We start from the raw sequence: 13,481 nt of genomic DNA, 5'->3' as shown, positions 1-13,481 counted from the left end.
CAGACCTGTCCGATGCATTTGAGGGCCTGAGAGCGGAAGAGTGTGGCATTCTGAATGGCTGTGAGAACGGGCGCTGCGTGCGGGTACAGGAGGGCTACACCTGCGACTGCTTTGACGGATACACCCTGGACATGTCCCGCATGGCGTGTGTGGGTAAGTGACAGGTGGAGGACACACACACTAAATGGACTAGAAGAGAAGTAGTCAATCTCTCCTCAGCCCTCAACCAGGAAAGGCTATCATGCATGTTGTTGATGTTAGGTCTGCATGTGCAGTGAAGTGCAGGGCATGCTGTTCTGTTTTGAGATAGCTGCAGCTTTGCTAGTTCTTTCTTTGCTACACCTGACCATATTACCGGACAGTCATCAAGATGGGACAAGACCAGAGCCTGAACAACTGCTGTTGAGCAGTGCATAATCATAAAAAAAATAAAAATACAAATTATAACAGAGGAACATACCTCTCCCCATCTTCACAACAACTTGACCATAATAACTGAACATCCAATGTTACGAGTTCTGCTTCCTCAACTTCCATAATAGGCACACCCTTTATGCTCTTCTCCAGTTCAGCGTTAAGTCTTAGAGAATGTTTTGGACAAAATCCAATGCTTTTGGTATTATATGTAATGAAGACCAGTGTATTGTTAGTTGGTATCAAAAGGGGTGATTAAGTCCTTGTAAAGAGTCTCAGTGAGCTCGCTGGCTGTGGGTGCTGACATGTAGATTGTGGAATCAATGATCATCAGCATACGTAGTCATTCTAGCTTATTGTAAGTGGCAAGTCATTTGTAAAAATAAATAAAAAAATAGAGAAGAGTAATGGCCCAAGGCAACTGCCCTGAAGGACACCTCACTGTACATATCTGATGTTAGAGTATCTTCCATTGAAGAACACTCTCTGGTTTCTATAGGATAAGTAACTCTCCAACCATGTGATGTAAAGCCCATAACAAAATGATGATCAATAAGGCTGCACTGAAATCTAACAATACATCTCCAACTATCATCTTCTTATTCATTTATTTTAACCAATCGTTAGGTTGTACTGCACTAACTCAGATGACTGCATGCTGGAAGCATAGCAGCGGGAAGATGTTGGGGTTGCTGAGGAGTATTATTTTGTCCTGTCACAGAGGAGTAATAAAGCCCTAGTTCACACAGGAGTAATATAATTAGTGATTTTTTTATATATTTTTTCAATTTATCAGGGGGTGCTGCAGAACCCCTACTTCCGCGACTATGGCTGGAAGTCAGTAGTTAACTTCTTTGAAAATAGCATTGTGTTTGGTCAAACACAATTTTCTCCATCAGTTTACTAAGAACAGGAAGCAAACTGAATGGGCGGCTGTTAGAGTCAGCAAAGGTTGCTTTTTAGAATTTCATATGCTTCCTTCTTCGCATGTGGGCACACACTCCTTCGGGCTTTGATTAAAGACATGGCAAATACAGGGGTGGCAATACAGTCTCCTACCATTCTCAATAGTTTCCCATCTAGGTTGTCTATACCAGGGTTTCCAAAACTTGGTCCTGGGGCCCCCCCTGGGTGCTCGTTTTGGTTTTTGCCCTGGCACTACACAGCTGATTCAAATAACCAACTCATTATCAAGCTCAGACCATGTGAAACAAGATTATCTGGTCTGATGAAACCAAGATTGAACTCTTTGACCTGAATGCCAAGTTTCACGTTTGACGGAAACCTGGCACCATTCCTACAGGGAAGCATGGTGGTGGTAGCATCATGCTGTGCGGATGTTTTTCAGTGGCAGACTAGTCAGGATCGAGGGAAAGATGAACCGACCAATATACAGAGAAATCATTGATGAAAACCTGCTCCAGAGCACTCAGGACCTCAGACTGGGGCGAAGGTTCACCTTCCAACAGGACAACAACCCTAAGCATACAGCCAAGACAATGCAGGAGTGGCTTCGGGACAAGTCTCTGAATGTCCTTGAGTGGCCCAGCCAGAGCCTGGACTTGAACCCAATCGAACATCTCTGGAGAAACCTGAAAATAGCTGTGCAGTGACGCTCCCCATCCAACCTAACAGAGCTTGAGAGTGTCTGCAGAGAAGAATGGGAGAAACTCCCCAAATACAGGTGGGTGAAGCTTGTACAGTATCGTCATACCAAAGAAGACTCAAAGCTGTAATCGCTGCCAAAGGTACTTCAACAAATTACTGAATAAATGGTCTGAATACTTATGTAAATGTGATATTTGTTTTTTATGCAAACATTTCTAAAAACCTGTTTTTGCTTTTTTGTATTGTGTGTAGATTGAAGAAGGGGGAGAAAGGTTTGAATACTTTCCGAATGCACTGTATGTCCATTAATATGTATATAATCTAGATCATGCATTCTGTTGGATTACAGATTCATAGATTATCCTTGAGATAGAAGCCAGAAATATGTGGCCTAAAAGTTTCTTTAGTTTTCACCTTTATGCACTTTCTTGCACTATGATTTTTTTAGACCCCATGATATTTTAATAAATAACTTTATGTTGCATTCAAACTTAATTTTGGGAATTATTCCTTTTTTTGATAGTGTCCGGGTCTCATATCTCTTCCAATATTCTTATTTTGACTCCTACCCACCTGGAACAGACACTATTCAGTAGTAAGGACTAAAAGAGCATAGGCAGGCTCTTATCATTTATATGTTGTTAATATTTAATGTCATAAAAATCTTGAATTTCCTCACTATACGCACTATATGAGCTCTTTTGCATGTCACCATTAGAAATGGGCCATCTACTGTATATTTCCTGGTTGTAAGCACACCATAATATCCAGAATTCATAGTGATTTCAGGGCGGGGTACTACCCGCCGAGGTGGATTAACAGGTAGCTAACGTTACTCACTGGACCAGCCACACCATCATAGAACATCAACTAGAAGCAGAGTGGAGCCAGGAAGTAAGTGCGACGATGCGAAGGCGAAACAATGGCGTTAAGTATGAACCTATGTTCCCGGAATACAAGCCAAGTGGAATCAGTTATATATCTACTTTATCACTTGAGAACCTTGAGATTGAGTCAGATAGTGGAAGTTCAGAGATTGAATCTGACAAAAGTGGGCCGGAAGAACTTGCGTTGACGGGTGTGGGGAAGGCTGTCTATCCTTTTGAATTTTGATATTGAGGGGTTGCCTGATAAAGTCATGCTAGGATATGAATTTTCCCGTAAGTGTTTGTTCCAAACCTGCTACGGTGTTTCAGGTGCCAAGGTTATGGTAATGTAGCAGCAGTATTGTAGGATGAAGGCCAAGGTGTGAGAAGTGTGCATGGGAAAAAGGAGTGTGTAGTTTTGGAGGCAAATTAGTGTTTCAATTGTGGATGGAGCCCATGTTGCTGGGGATCAGAAATGTCCTGTGCGAGTGAGACAGGTTGAGGTGGCCAGTGTTTGAGCAGTGAAGAGTGTCATATGCTGAGGCAGTGAGGAAAGTGCAGGATGGTGGGCAAAGGGTGAAGGATCATGAGAGGATACCAGTAAGTAGTTGGCCAGGACTGAGAGACCCAAACAGTTTGTGTTTTAGCAAGGTTGGTTTCTTGGCGTTCATTGCTATGGTAATTAACTATACATTGCAGATGGAAAAAAAAATAAAAAAAAATAAAATTTTATTTGTCACATACACATGGTTAGCAGATGTTAATGCGAGTGTAGCGAAATGCTTGTGCTTCTAGTTCCGACAATGCAGTGATAACCAACAAGTAATCTAACTAACAATTCCAAAACTACTGTCTTATACACAGTGTAAGGGGATAAGGAACATGTACATAAGGATATATGAATGAGTGATGGTACAGAGCAGCATACAGTAGATGGTATCGAGTACAGTATATACATATGAGATGAGTATGTAGACACAGTAAACAAAGTGGCATAGTTAAAGTGGCTAGTGATACATGTGTTACATAAGGATGCAGTCGATGTTGTAGAGTACAGTATATACATATGTATATGAGATGAATAATGTAGGGTAAGTAACATTATATAAGGTAGCATTGTTTAAAGTGGCTAGTGATATATTTACATCATTTCCCATCAATTCCCATTATTAAAATGGCTGGAGTTGGGTCAGTGTCAATGACAGTGTGTTGGCAGCAGCCACTCAATGTTAGTGGTGGCTATTTAACAGTCTGATGGCCTTGAGATAGAAGCTGTTTTTCAGTCTCTCGGTCCCAGCTTTGATGCACCTGTACTGACCTCGCCTTCTGGATGATAGCGGGGTGAACAGGCAGTGGTTCGGGTGGTTGATGTCCTTGATGATCTTTATGGCCTTCCTGTAACAACGGGTGGTGTAGGTGTCCTGGAGGGCAGGTAGTTTGCCCCCGGTGATGCGTTGTGCAGTCCTCACTACCCTCTGGAGAGCCTTACGGTTGAGGGCGGAGCAGTTGCCGTACCAGGCGGTGATACAGCCCGCCAGGATGCTCTCGATTGTGCATCTGTAGAAGTTTGTGAGTGCTTTTGGTGACAAGCCGAATTTCTTCAGCCTCCTGAGGTTGAATAGGCGCTGCTGCGCCTTCTTCACGACGCTGTCAGTGTGAGTGGACCAATTCAGTTTGTCTGTGATGTGTATGCCGAGGAACTTAAAACTAGCTACCCTCTCCACTACTGTTCCATCGATGTGGATAGGGGGTGTTCCCTCTGCTGTTTCCTGAAGTCCACAATCATCTCCTTAGTTTTGTTGACGTTGAGTGTGAGGTTATTTTCCTGACACCACACTCCGAGGGCCCTCACCTCCTCCCTGTAGGCCGTCTCGTCGTTGTTGGTAATCAAGCCTACCACTGTTGTGTCGTCCGCAAACTTGATGATTGAGTTGGAGGCGTGCGTGGCCACGCAGTCGTGGGTGAACAGGGAGTACAGGAGAGGGCTCAGAACGCACCCTTGTGGGGCCCCCGTGTTGAGGATCAGCGGGGAGGAGATGTTGTTGCCTACCCTCACCACCTGGGGGCGGCCCGTCAGGAAGTCCAGTACCCAGTTGCACAGGGCGGGGTCGAGACCCAGGGTCTCGAGCTTGATGACGAGCTTGGAGGGTACTATGGTGTTGAATGCCGAGCTGTAGTCGATGAACAGCATTCTCACATAGGTATTCCTCTTGTCCAGGTGGAAGTAGCAGAAGCTAATAGTAGTAGCAGCAGAAAAGATAGTGGGAGTGAAAGATTTCACAGCAGAAGAGATAGCAGAAGAGATACAGGGAGGTGTTGAAGGAAGGAGTCCCGTCCGACTAGGCCGGTGGCCAGGAGTAGGAACGGTAGGGCAACGGTGGGATAAGAGGGGTGTTTGGGGTTTTGTAGTTGCAGGGTTATGGGTGATGCAGTTTTTATCTTTTTCCTTTTATTTTTTTTTATAGCTATTGAACCAAACATGACTATTAAAATGGAATATTCTGAATCAGATTTGGGTGGTGAAAAATCCACACTTTTTATTGTTATTATCATTAATTTATTTAATGATAGGATTTTGGATGGGTCCATTAAATCTTCAATAGCTCTTACACAAAGGGTTGTATTTTATTTGTTTATTTCACCTTTATTTAACCAGGTAGGCTAGTTGAGAACAAGTTCTCATTTGCAACTGCGACCTGGCCAAGCAAAGGAGCAAGATAAATAAATAAATACAGTATGGGGATGAGGTAGGTAGATAGATTGGCTGTTTACAGATGGGCTATGTACAGGTGCAGTGATCTGTGAGCTGCTCTGACAGCTGGTGCTTAAAGCTAGTGAGGGAGATATGAGTCTCCAGCTTCAGAGATTTTTGCAGTTCGTTCCAGTCAGCAGAGAACTGAAAGGAAAGACGACCAAAGGAGGAATTGGCTTTGAGTTTGAGTTAATTTTATTTTTACAGGGACAGTGTACATTAATCAACGTTTCAGTAAAAGTGCCGGTTTTAGCCAGCTGGCTAATTTTCAACCGCAGTCCCTGGGCAGGTTATTAAAAACAATTACAATATAGACAATCATTGAGCAGTGAGCACACGCAGAGCAACATAGGACAAGCAAGACAGAGTATACAGACAGAGAAACATAGGACAAGCAAGACTTAGCATACAGACAGAGCAACATAGAACAAAAAGCAGTGAGACCAAGGGGTGACCAGTGAGATATACCTGCTGGAGCGCATGCTACGAGTGGGTGCTGCTATGGTGACCAGTGAGCTGAGATAAGGCGGGGCTTTACCTAGCAGAGACTTGTAGATAACTTGTAGCCAGTGGGTTTGGCGACGAGTATGAAGCGAGGGCCAACCAACGAGAGCGTACAGGTCACAATGGTGGGTAGTGTATGGGGCTGTGGTTACTAAACGGATGGCACTGTGACACTGCATCCAGTTTGTTGAGTAGTGTTGGAGTTTTTTTTATAGATGACATCACCAAAGTCGAGGATCGGTAGGATGGTCAGTTTTATGAGGGTATGTTTGGCAGCATGAGTGAAGGATACTTTGTTGCGATATAGGAAGCCAATTCTAGATTTAATTTGGGATTGGAGATGCTTAATGTGAGTCTGGAAGGAGAGTTTACAGTCTAACCAGACACCTAGGTATTTGTAGTTGTTCACGTATTCTAAGTCAGAGCTGTCCAGAGTAGTGATGCTGGACGGGCAAGCAGGTGCGGGCAGTGATCGGTTGAATAGTATGCATTTAGTTTTAAAGTATGCATTTAGTTTTTTGAAGCTCATCTGGAGGTTAGTTAACACAGTGTCCAAAGAGGGGCCAGCAGTATACAGAATGGTGTCGTCTGCGTAGAGTTGTATCAGAGAATCACCAGCAGCAAGAGCAACATCATTGATGTATACAGAGAAGAGAGTCGGCCCAAGGATTGAACCCTGTGGCACCTCCGTAGAGACTGCCAGAGGTCCGGACAACAGCCCTCCGATTTGACACACTGAACTCTATCAGAGAAGTAGTTGGTAAACCAGGCGAGGCAATCATTTGAGAAACCAAGGCTGTCGAGTCTGCCAATAAGAATGTGGTGATTGACAGAGCCGCACAGTAATGTCTCTTATCGATGGCGGTTATGATGTCGTTTAGGACCTTGAGCGTGGCTGAGGTGCACCCATGGCCAGCTCTGAAACCAGATTGCATAGCAGAGAAGGTACGGTGGGATTCGAAATGGTTGGTAATCTGTTTGTTAACTTGGCTTTCGAAGACCTTAGAAAGGTAGGATAGATATAGGTCTAGAGAGTCACCCCCTTTGAAGAGGGGGATGACCGCGGCAGCTTTCCAATCTTTTGGAATCTCAGACGATACAAAAGAGAGGTTGAATAGGCTAATAATTTTGATTTTGCAGCTCTTTCAGAACATCAGCTATCTGTAACCCTCGCAAGGCTGCAGGCCCATACGGCATCCCCAGCCGCGTCCTCAGAGCATGCGCAGACCAGCTGGCTGGTGTGTTTACGGACATGTTCAATTAAATCTTATCCCAGTCTGCTGTTCCCACATGCTTCAAGAGGGCCACCATTGTCCCTGTTCCCAAGAAAGCTAAGGTAACTGAGCTAAACGATTACCGCCCCGTAGCACTCACTTCCATCATCATGAAGTGCTTTGAGAGACTAGACAAGGACCATATCACCTCGACCCTACCTGACACCCTAGACCCACTCCAATTTGCTTACCGCCCAAATAAGTCCACAGACGATGCAATCTCAACCACACTGCACACTGCCCTAACCCATCTGGACAAGAGAAATACCAATGTGAGAATGCTGTTCATCGACTACAGCTCAGCATTTAACACCATAGTACCCTCCAAACTCGTCATTAAGCTTGAGATCCTGGGTCTCGACCCCGCCCTGTGCAACTGGGTACTGGACTTCCTGACGGGCCGCCCCCAGGTAGTGAGGATAGGTAACAACATCTCCACCCCGCTGATCCTCAACACTAGGGCCCCACAAGGGTGCGTTCTGAGCCCTCTCCTGTACTCCCTGTTCACCCCTGACTGCGTGGCCATGCACGCCTCCAACTCAATCATCAAGTTGGCGAACGACCCTACAGTGGTAGGCTTGATTACCAACAACGACGAGACGGCCTATAGGGAGGAGGTGAAGGCCCTTGGAGTGTGGTGTCAGGAAAATAACCTCACACTCAACATCAACAAAACAAAGGAGATGATTGTGGAGTTCAGGAAACAGCAGAGGGAGCACCCCCTATCCACATCGATGGGACAGTAGTGGAGAGGGTAGTACGTTTTAAGTTCCTCGGCGCACACATCACGGACAAACTGAATTGGTCCACCCACACAGACAGCGTCGTGAAGAAGGCGCAGCAGCGCCTCTTCAACATCAGGAGGCTGAAGAAATTCGGCTTGTCACCAAAAGCACTCACAAACTTCTACAGATGCACAATCGAGAGCATCCTGTTGGGCTGTATCACCGCCTGGTACGGCAACTGCTCCGCCCACAACCGCAATGCTCTCCAGTGGGTAGTGAGGTCTGCACAACGCATCACCGGGGACAAACTACCTGCCCTCCAGGACACCTACACCACCCGATGTCACAGGAAGGCCATAAAGATCATCAAGGACAATAACCACCCGAGCCACTGCCTGTTCACCCCACTATCATCCAGAAGGTGAGGTCAGTACAGGTGCATCAAAGCAGGGACAGAGAGACAGAAGCTGTTTTTCAATCTCAAGGCCATCAGACTGTTAAACAGCCACCACTAACATTGAGTGGCAACACACTGACTCAACTCCAGCCTCTTTAATAATGGGAATTGATGTAAATTGTATCACTAGCCACTTTAAACAATGCTACTTAATATAATGTGTACATACCCTACATTACTCATCGCTTATGTATATGTATATACTGTACCCTATATCATCTATTGCATCTTTAAATAATACATGTATCACTTGCCACTTAAATCTATTCCACTTTGTTTACATACTCATCTCATATGTATATGCTGTACTCGATACCATCTGCTGCATCTTGCCTATGCCGTTCTGTACCATCACTCATTCATATATCTTCATGTACATATTCTTTATCCCTTACACTTGTGTGTATAAGTAGTTTTGGAATTGTTAGGTTAGATTACTCGTTGGTTATTACTGCATTGTCGGAGCTAGATAGCACAAGCATTTCGCTACACTCGCATTAACATCTGCCAACCATGTGTATGTGACAAATAAATTTGATTTGATTTTGATTTGATGCAATAGTATGTTCTATTCCGAACACAAAAAACTGGGAAATAAACATAAATACAAAACATAGCAGAATATGAAGTGGATAATACAATGTGGGATGACGCTGCGCTGCTTTTGAATCTAAAATGAAGAAAATCGTCCCAAAATTGTAGGAGGTGATCCTCCCACAGCTTAGAAGCGTATCGTAATATACAGTTGCAGTCGGAAGTTTACATACACTTAGGTTGGAGTCATTAAAACTTGTTTTTCAACCAGTCCACAAATTTCTTGTTAAAAAACTATTGTTTTGGCAAGTCGGTTAGGACATCTACTTTGTGCATGACGCAAGTAATTTTTCCAACAATTGTTGACAGACAGATAATTTCACTTATAATTCACTGTATCACAATTCCAGTGGGTCAGAAGTTTACATACACTAAGTTGACTGAGCCTTTAAACAGCTTGGAAAATTCCAGAACATGATGTCATGGCTTTAGAAGCTTCTGATAGGCTAATTTACATCATTTGAGTCAATTGGAGGTGTACCTGTGAATGTATTTCAAGGCCTACCTTCAAACTCTGTCTCTTTGCTTGACATCAGGTGAAAATCAAAAGAAATCAGCCAAGACCTCAGAAAAAATATTGTAGATCTCTACAAGTCTGGTTTGTCATTGGGAGCAGTTTCCAAATGCTTGAAGGTGCCACATTCATCAGTACAACAATAGTACGCATGTATAAACACCATGGGACCACGCAGCCGTCATACCGCTCAGGAAGGAGACGCGTTCTGTCTCCTAGAGATGAACGTACTGTGGTGCGAAAAGTGCAAATCAATCCCAGAACAACAGCAAAGGACCATGTGAAGATGCTGGAGGAAACGGGTACAAAATTATCTATATTCACAGTAAAAACGAGTCCTATATCGACATAACCTGAAAGGTCACTCAGCAAGGAAAAAGCCACTGCTCCAAAACCACCATAAAAAAGCCAGACTCTGGTTTGCAACTGCACATGGGGACAAAGATTGTACTTTCTGGAGAAATGTCCTCTGGTCTGATGAAACAAATATAGAACTGTTTGGCCATAATGACCATCTTTATGTTTGTAGGTAAAAGGGGAGGCTTGCAAGCCGAAGAACCACATTCCAAACGTGAAGCACAGGGGTGGCAGCATCATGTTGTGGGGGTGCTTTGCTGTGGGAGGAGGGACTGCACTTCACAAAATAGATGGCATCATGAGGAAGGAAAAATATGTGGATATATTGAAGCAACATCTCAAGACATCAGTCAGAATGTCACAAATGGGTCTTCCAAATGGACAATGACCCCAAGCATACTTCCAAACTTGTGGCAAAATAGCTTTAAGGACAACTAAGTCAAGGTATTGGAGTGGCCATCACAAAGCCCTGACCTCAATCCTATAGAAAATTTGTGGGCAGAACTGAAAAAGCATGTGTGAGCAAGGAGGCCTACAAACCTGACACCAGCTCTGTCAGGAGGAATGGGCCAGAATTCAATTGTTAGCATCAGAGACCTTATTTAACATCACACATTTATTCTTCAGATACTGACAGTTGGATCTTGGTGGCCTATAGCATCACCCTAAAAGAAGAGGCTTCAGATGAGGTGAACCTGCAACCACAGCACTTAAACTTAATTTGACATGGTGCCACTATTTTCTTGCTAACCATGACGGTTGGACATACGCATACACAGCACTCTGTAGCCACTTCAGACTACACACCCAGTGGTCCACGCTTTCCCTAAGCCCTGAGTACTGCCCCGAGGTGAGCCCAGCCACTTAGCTCACAAGCCCCAAAGGGCTCTTTATACACATTGCACTCAAATGTACCATAACAACGCTGCACAGTTGCTCTAGGAGACCAAACTAAACTACCAGGCCTCGCAGCGTTTCTAGGAATTCTGCCAACCCTTTAACTTGAGTGCTTGTTTGATATTCTTTCTTCTGAAATGTATCACTCTGGACATGCACACAGAGAAAAGAGAGAACACTGTGGTCCCCTTGAACCAGTTGCCAATCCCTCCAATAGACCATGAAGATATAATTATATTGCTATAGTATCTGGTTGTAGTATATTCAAGAGGGATTTTAAAAAATGTAATCAGATGCTGTGTTCATATGTTTGGTCTTTATGTATAGAGGATGGAATAATTTACCTTATTGCATTTCCAGTATCTGCTTCTTAGTGTGTACAGTGCCTTCAGAAAGTATTCATACCCCATGATTTATTCCACATTTTGTTGTGTTACAGCCTCAATTCAAAAGTTATTAAATAAAAACAATTCTCACCCATCTACACACAATAACCAATAATGACAAAGTGAAAATGTGTTTTTAGAAATGTTTGCAAATTTATTGAAAATTAAATACAGAAATATCTCATTTACGTAAGTATTCACACCCCTGAGTCAATACTTTGGTGTTAAGCAACTCCAGTGTAGATTTGGCCATGTGTTTTAGGTTATTGTCCTGCTGAAAGGTGAACTAGTCTCCCAGTGTCTGTTGGAAAGCAGACTGAACCAGGTTTACCTCTAGGATTTCGCCTGTGGTCAATTCTATTCCATTTATTTTATCTTTAAAAACTCTCTTGCCGATGACAAGTATACCCATGATATGACACAGCCACCACCATGCTTGACAATATGAAGAGTGGTACTCAGTGATATTGGATTTGCCCCAAACATAACGCTTTGTATTCAGGACAAAATGTTTATTTCTTTTCCATATTTTTTTGCAGTATTACTTAAGTGCCTTGTTGCAAACAGGATACATGTTTTGGAATATTTGTTATTCTGTACAGGCTTCCTTCTTTTCACTCAGTCATTTAGCTTAGTATTGTTGAGTAACTACAACAGTTCTCATATCACAACCATTAATCTATGAAACTGTTTTAAATCACCATTGGCCTCATATTGAAATCCCTGAGCAGTTTCCTTCCTCTCCGGCAGCTGAGTTAGAAAAGACGCCTGTATCCTTGTAGTGACTGGGTGTATTGATACACCATCCAAAGCCTAATTAATAACTTCACCATGCTCAAAGGGATATTCAATGTCTACTTTATTTTTATTTTTTACACATTTATCAATAGTTGCCTCTTTTTTTAAACCTCCCTGGTCTTTGTGGTTGAATCTGTGCTTTAAATGCACTACTCAATTGAGGGGACCGTACAGACCGTACACTACATGACCAATAGTATGTGGACACCTGCTCGTCGAACTTCTCATTTCAAAATCATGGGCATTAACATGGAGTTGGTCACCCCTTTGCTGCTATAACATCCTCCACTCTTCTGGGAAGGCTTTCCACTAGATGTTGGATCATTGTTGCGGGGACTTGTTTCCATTCAGCCACAAGAGCATTGTTGAGGTTGGGCACTGATGTTAGGTGATTAGGTCAGGCTCGCAGTCAACGTTCCAGTTCATCCCAAAGGTGTTCGATGTGGTTGAGGTCATGGCTCTGTGCAGGCCAGTCAAGTTCTTCCACACCGATCTTGACAAACCATTTCTGCATGGACCTTGCTTTGTGCACAGGGGCATTGTCATGCTGAAACAGGAAAGGGCCTTCTCCAAACTGGAGAAGCCCAGAATCGTCAAGAAGGTCATTGTATGCTGTATGCTGTGTATGCTGTTGTGTTAAAATTCCCCTTCACTGGAACTAAGGGGCCTAGCCCGAACCATGAAAAACCGCCCCACACCATTATTCCTCCTCCACCAAACTTTACGGTTGGCACTATGCATTCGGCAGGTAGCGTTTTCCTGGAATCCGTCGGTTTGCCAGTTGGTGAAGCGTGATTCATCACTCGGGGGAATGAGTTTCCATTGCTCCAGAGTCCAATGGCGGTGAGCTTTACACCACTCCAGCCGACGCTTGGTGATCATAGACTTGTGTGCGGCTGCTCGGCCATGGAAACCCATTGCATGAAGCTCCCGACACATAGTTCATGTCTTCCAGAGGCAGTTTGCAACTCGGTAATGGGTGTTACAGATTATTTTGACACGTTTCAGCACTCAGCGGTCCCGTTTTGTGAGCTTGTGTGGCCTACCATTTTGCAGCTGAGCCATTGTTGCTCCTAGACATTTCCACTTCACAATAACAGCACTTACAGTTAATATTGTACATGAGTATTGTAGCTGGAAACGGCAGATTTTTTTATGGAATATCTACATAGGTGTACAGAGGCACATTATCAGCAACCATCACTCCTGTGTTCCAATGGCACATTGTTAGCTAATCCAAGTTTATAATTTTAAAAGGCTAATTGATCATTAGAAAACCCTTTTTCAATTGTGTTAGCACAGTTGAAAACTGTTGTCCTGATTAAAGAAGCAATA

General features: G+C 43.7%; 1 protein-coding gene across 4 annotated transcripts in view; it reads left to right on the top strand.

Annotated features, from left to right (window-relative positions):
* Positions 1-13,481, top strand: part of LOC124041290 (latent-transforming growth factor beta-binding protein 1-like) — a 131,604-nt gene that overhangs the window by 116,220 nt on the left and 1,903 nt on the right. For all 4 annotated transcript variants that reach the window (XM_046358710.1, XM_046358708.1, XM_046358707.1 and 1 more), the window contains one exon: positions 4-153. In XM_046358710.1, coding sequence (XP_046214666.1) covers positions 4-153 — 150 coding nt within the window. The remainder of the gene's footprint in view (positions 1-3; positions 154-13,481) is intronic.

The sequence above is a fragment of the Oncorhynchus gorbuscha genome, linkage group LG08 (assembly GCF_021184085.1).
Source record: "Oncorhynchus gorbuscha isolate QuinsamMale2020 ecotype Even-year linkage group LG08, OgorEven_v1.0, whole genome shotgun sequence".
In the NCBI taxonomy this organism is placed as follows: domain Eukaryota; kingdom Metazoa; phylum Chordata; class Actinopteri; order Salmoniformes; family Salmonidae; genus Oncorhynchus; species Oncorhynchus gorbuscha.
This window is presented reverse-complemented; position numbering and strand designations above follow the sequence as displayed.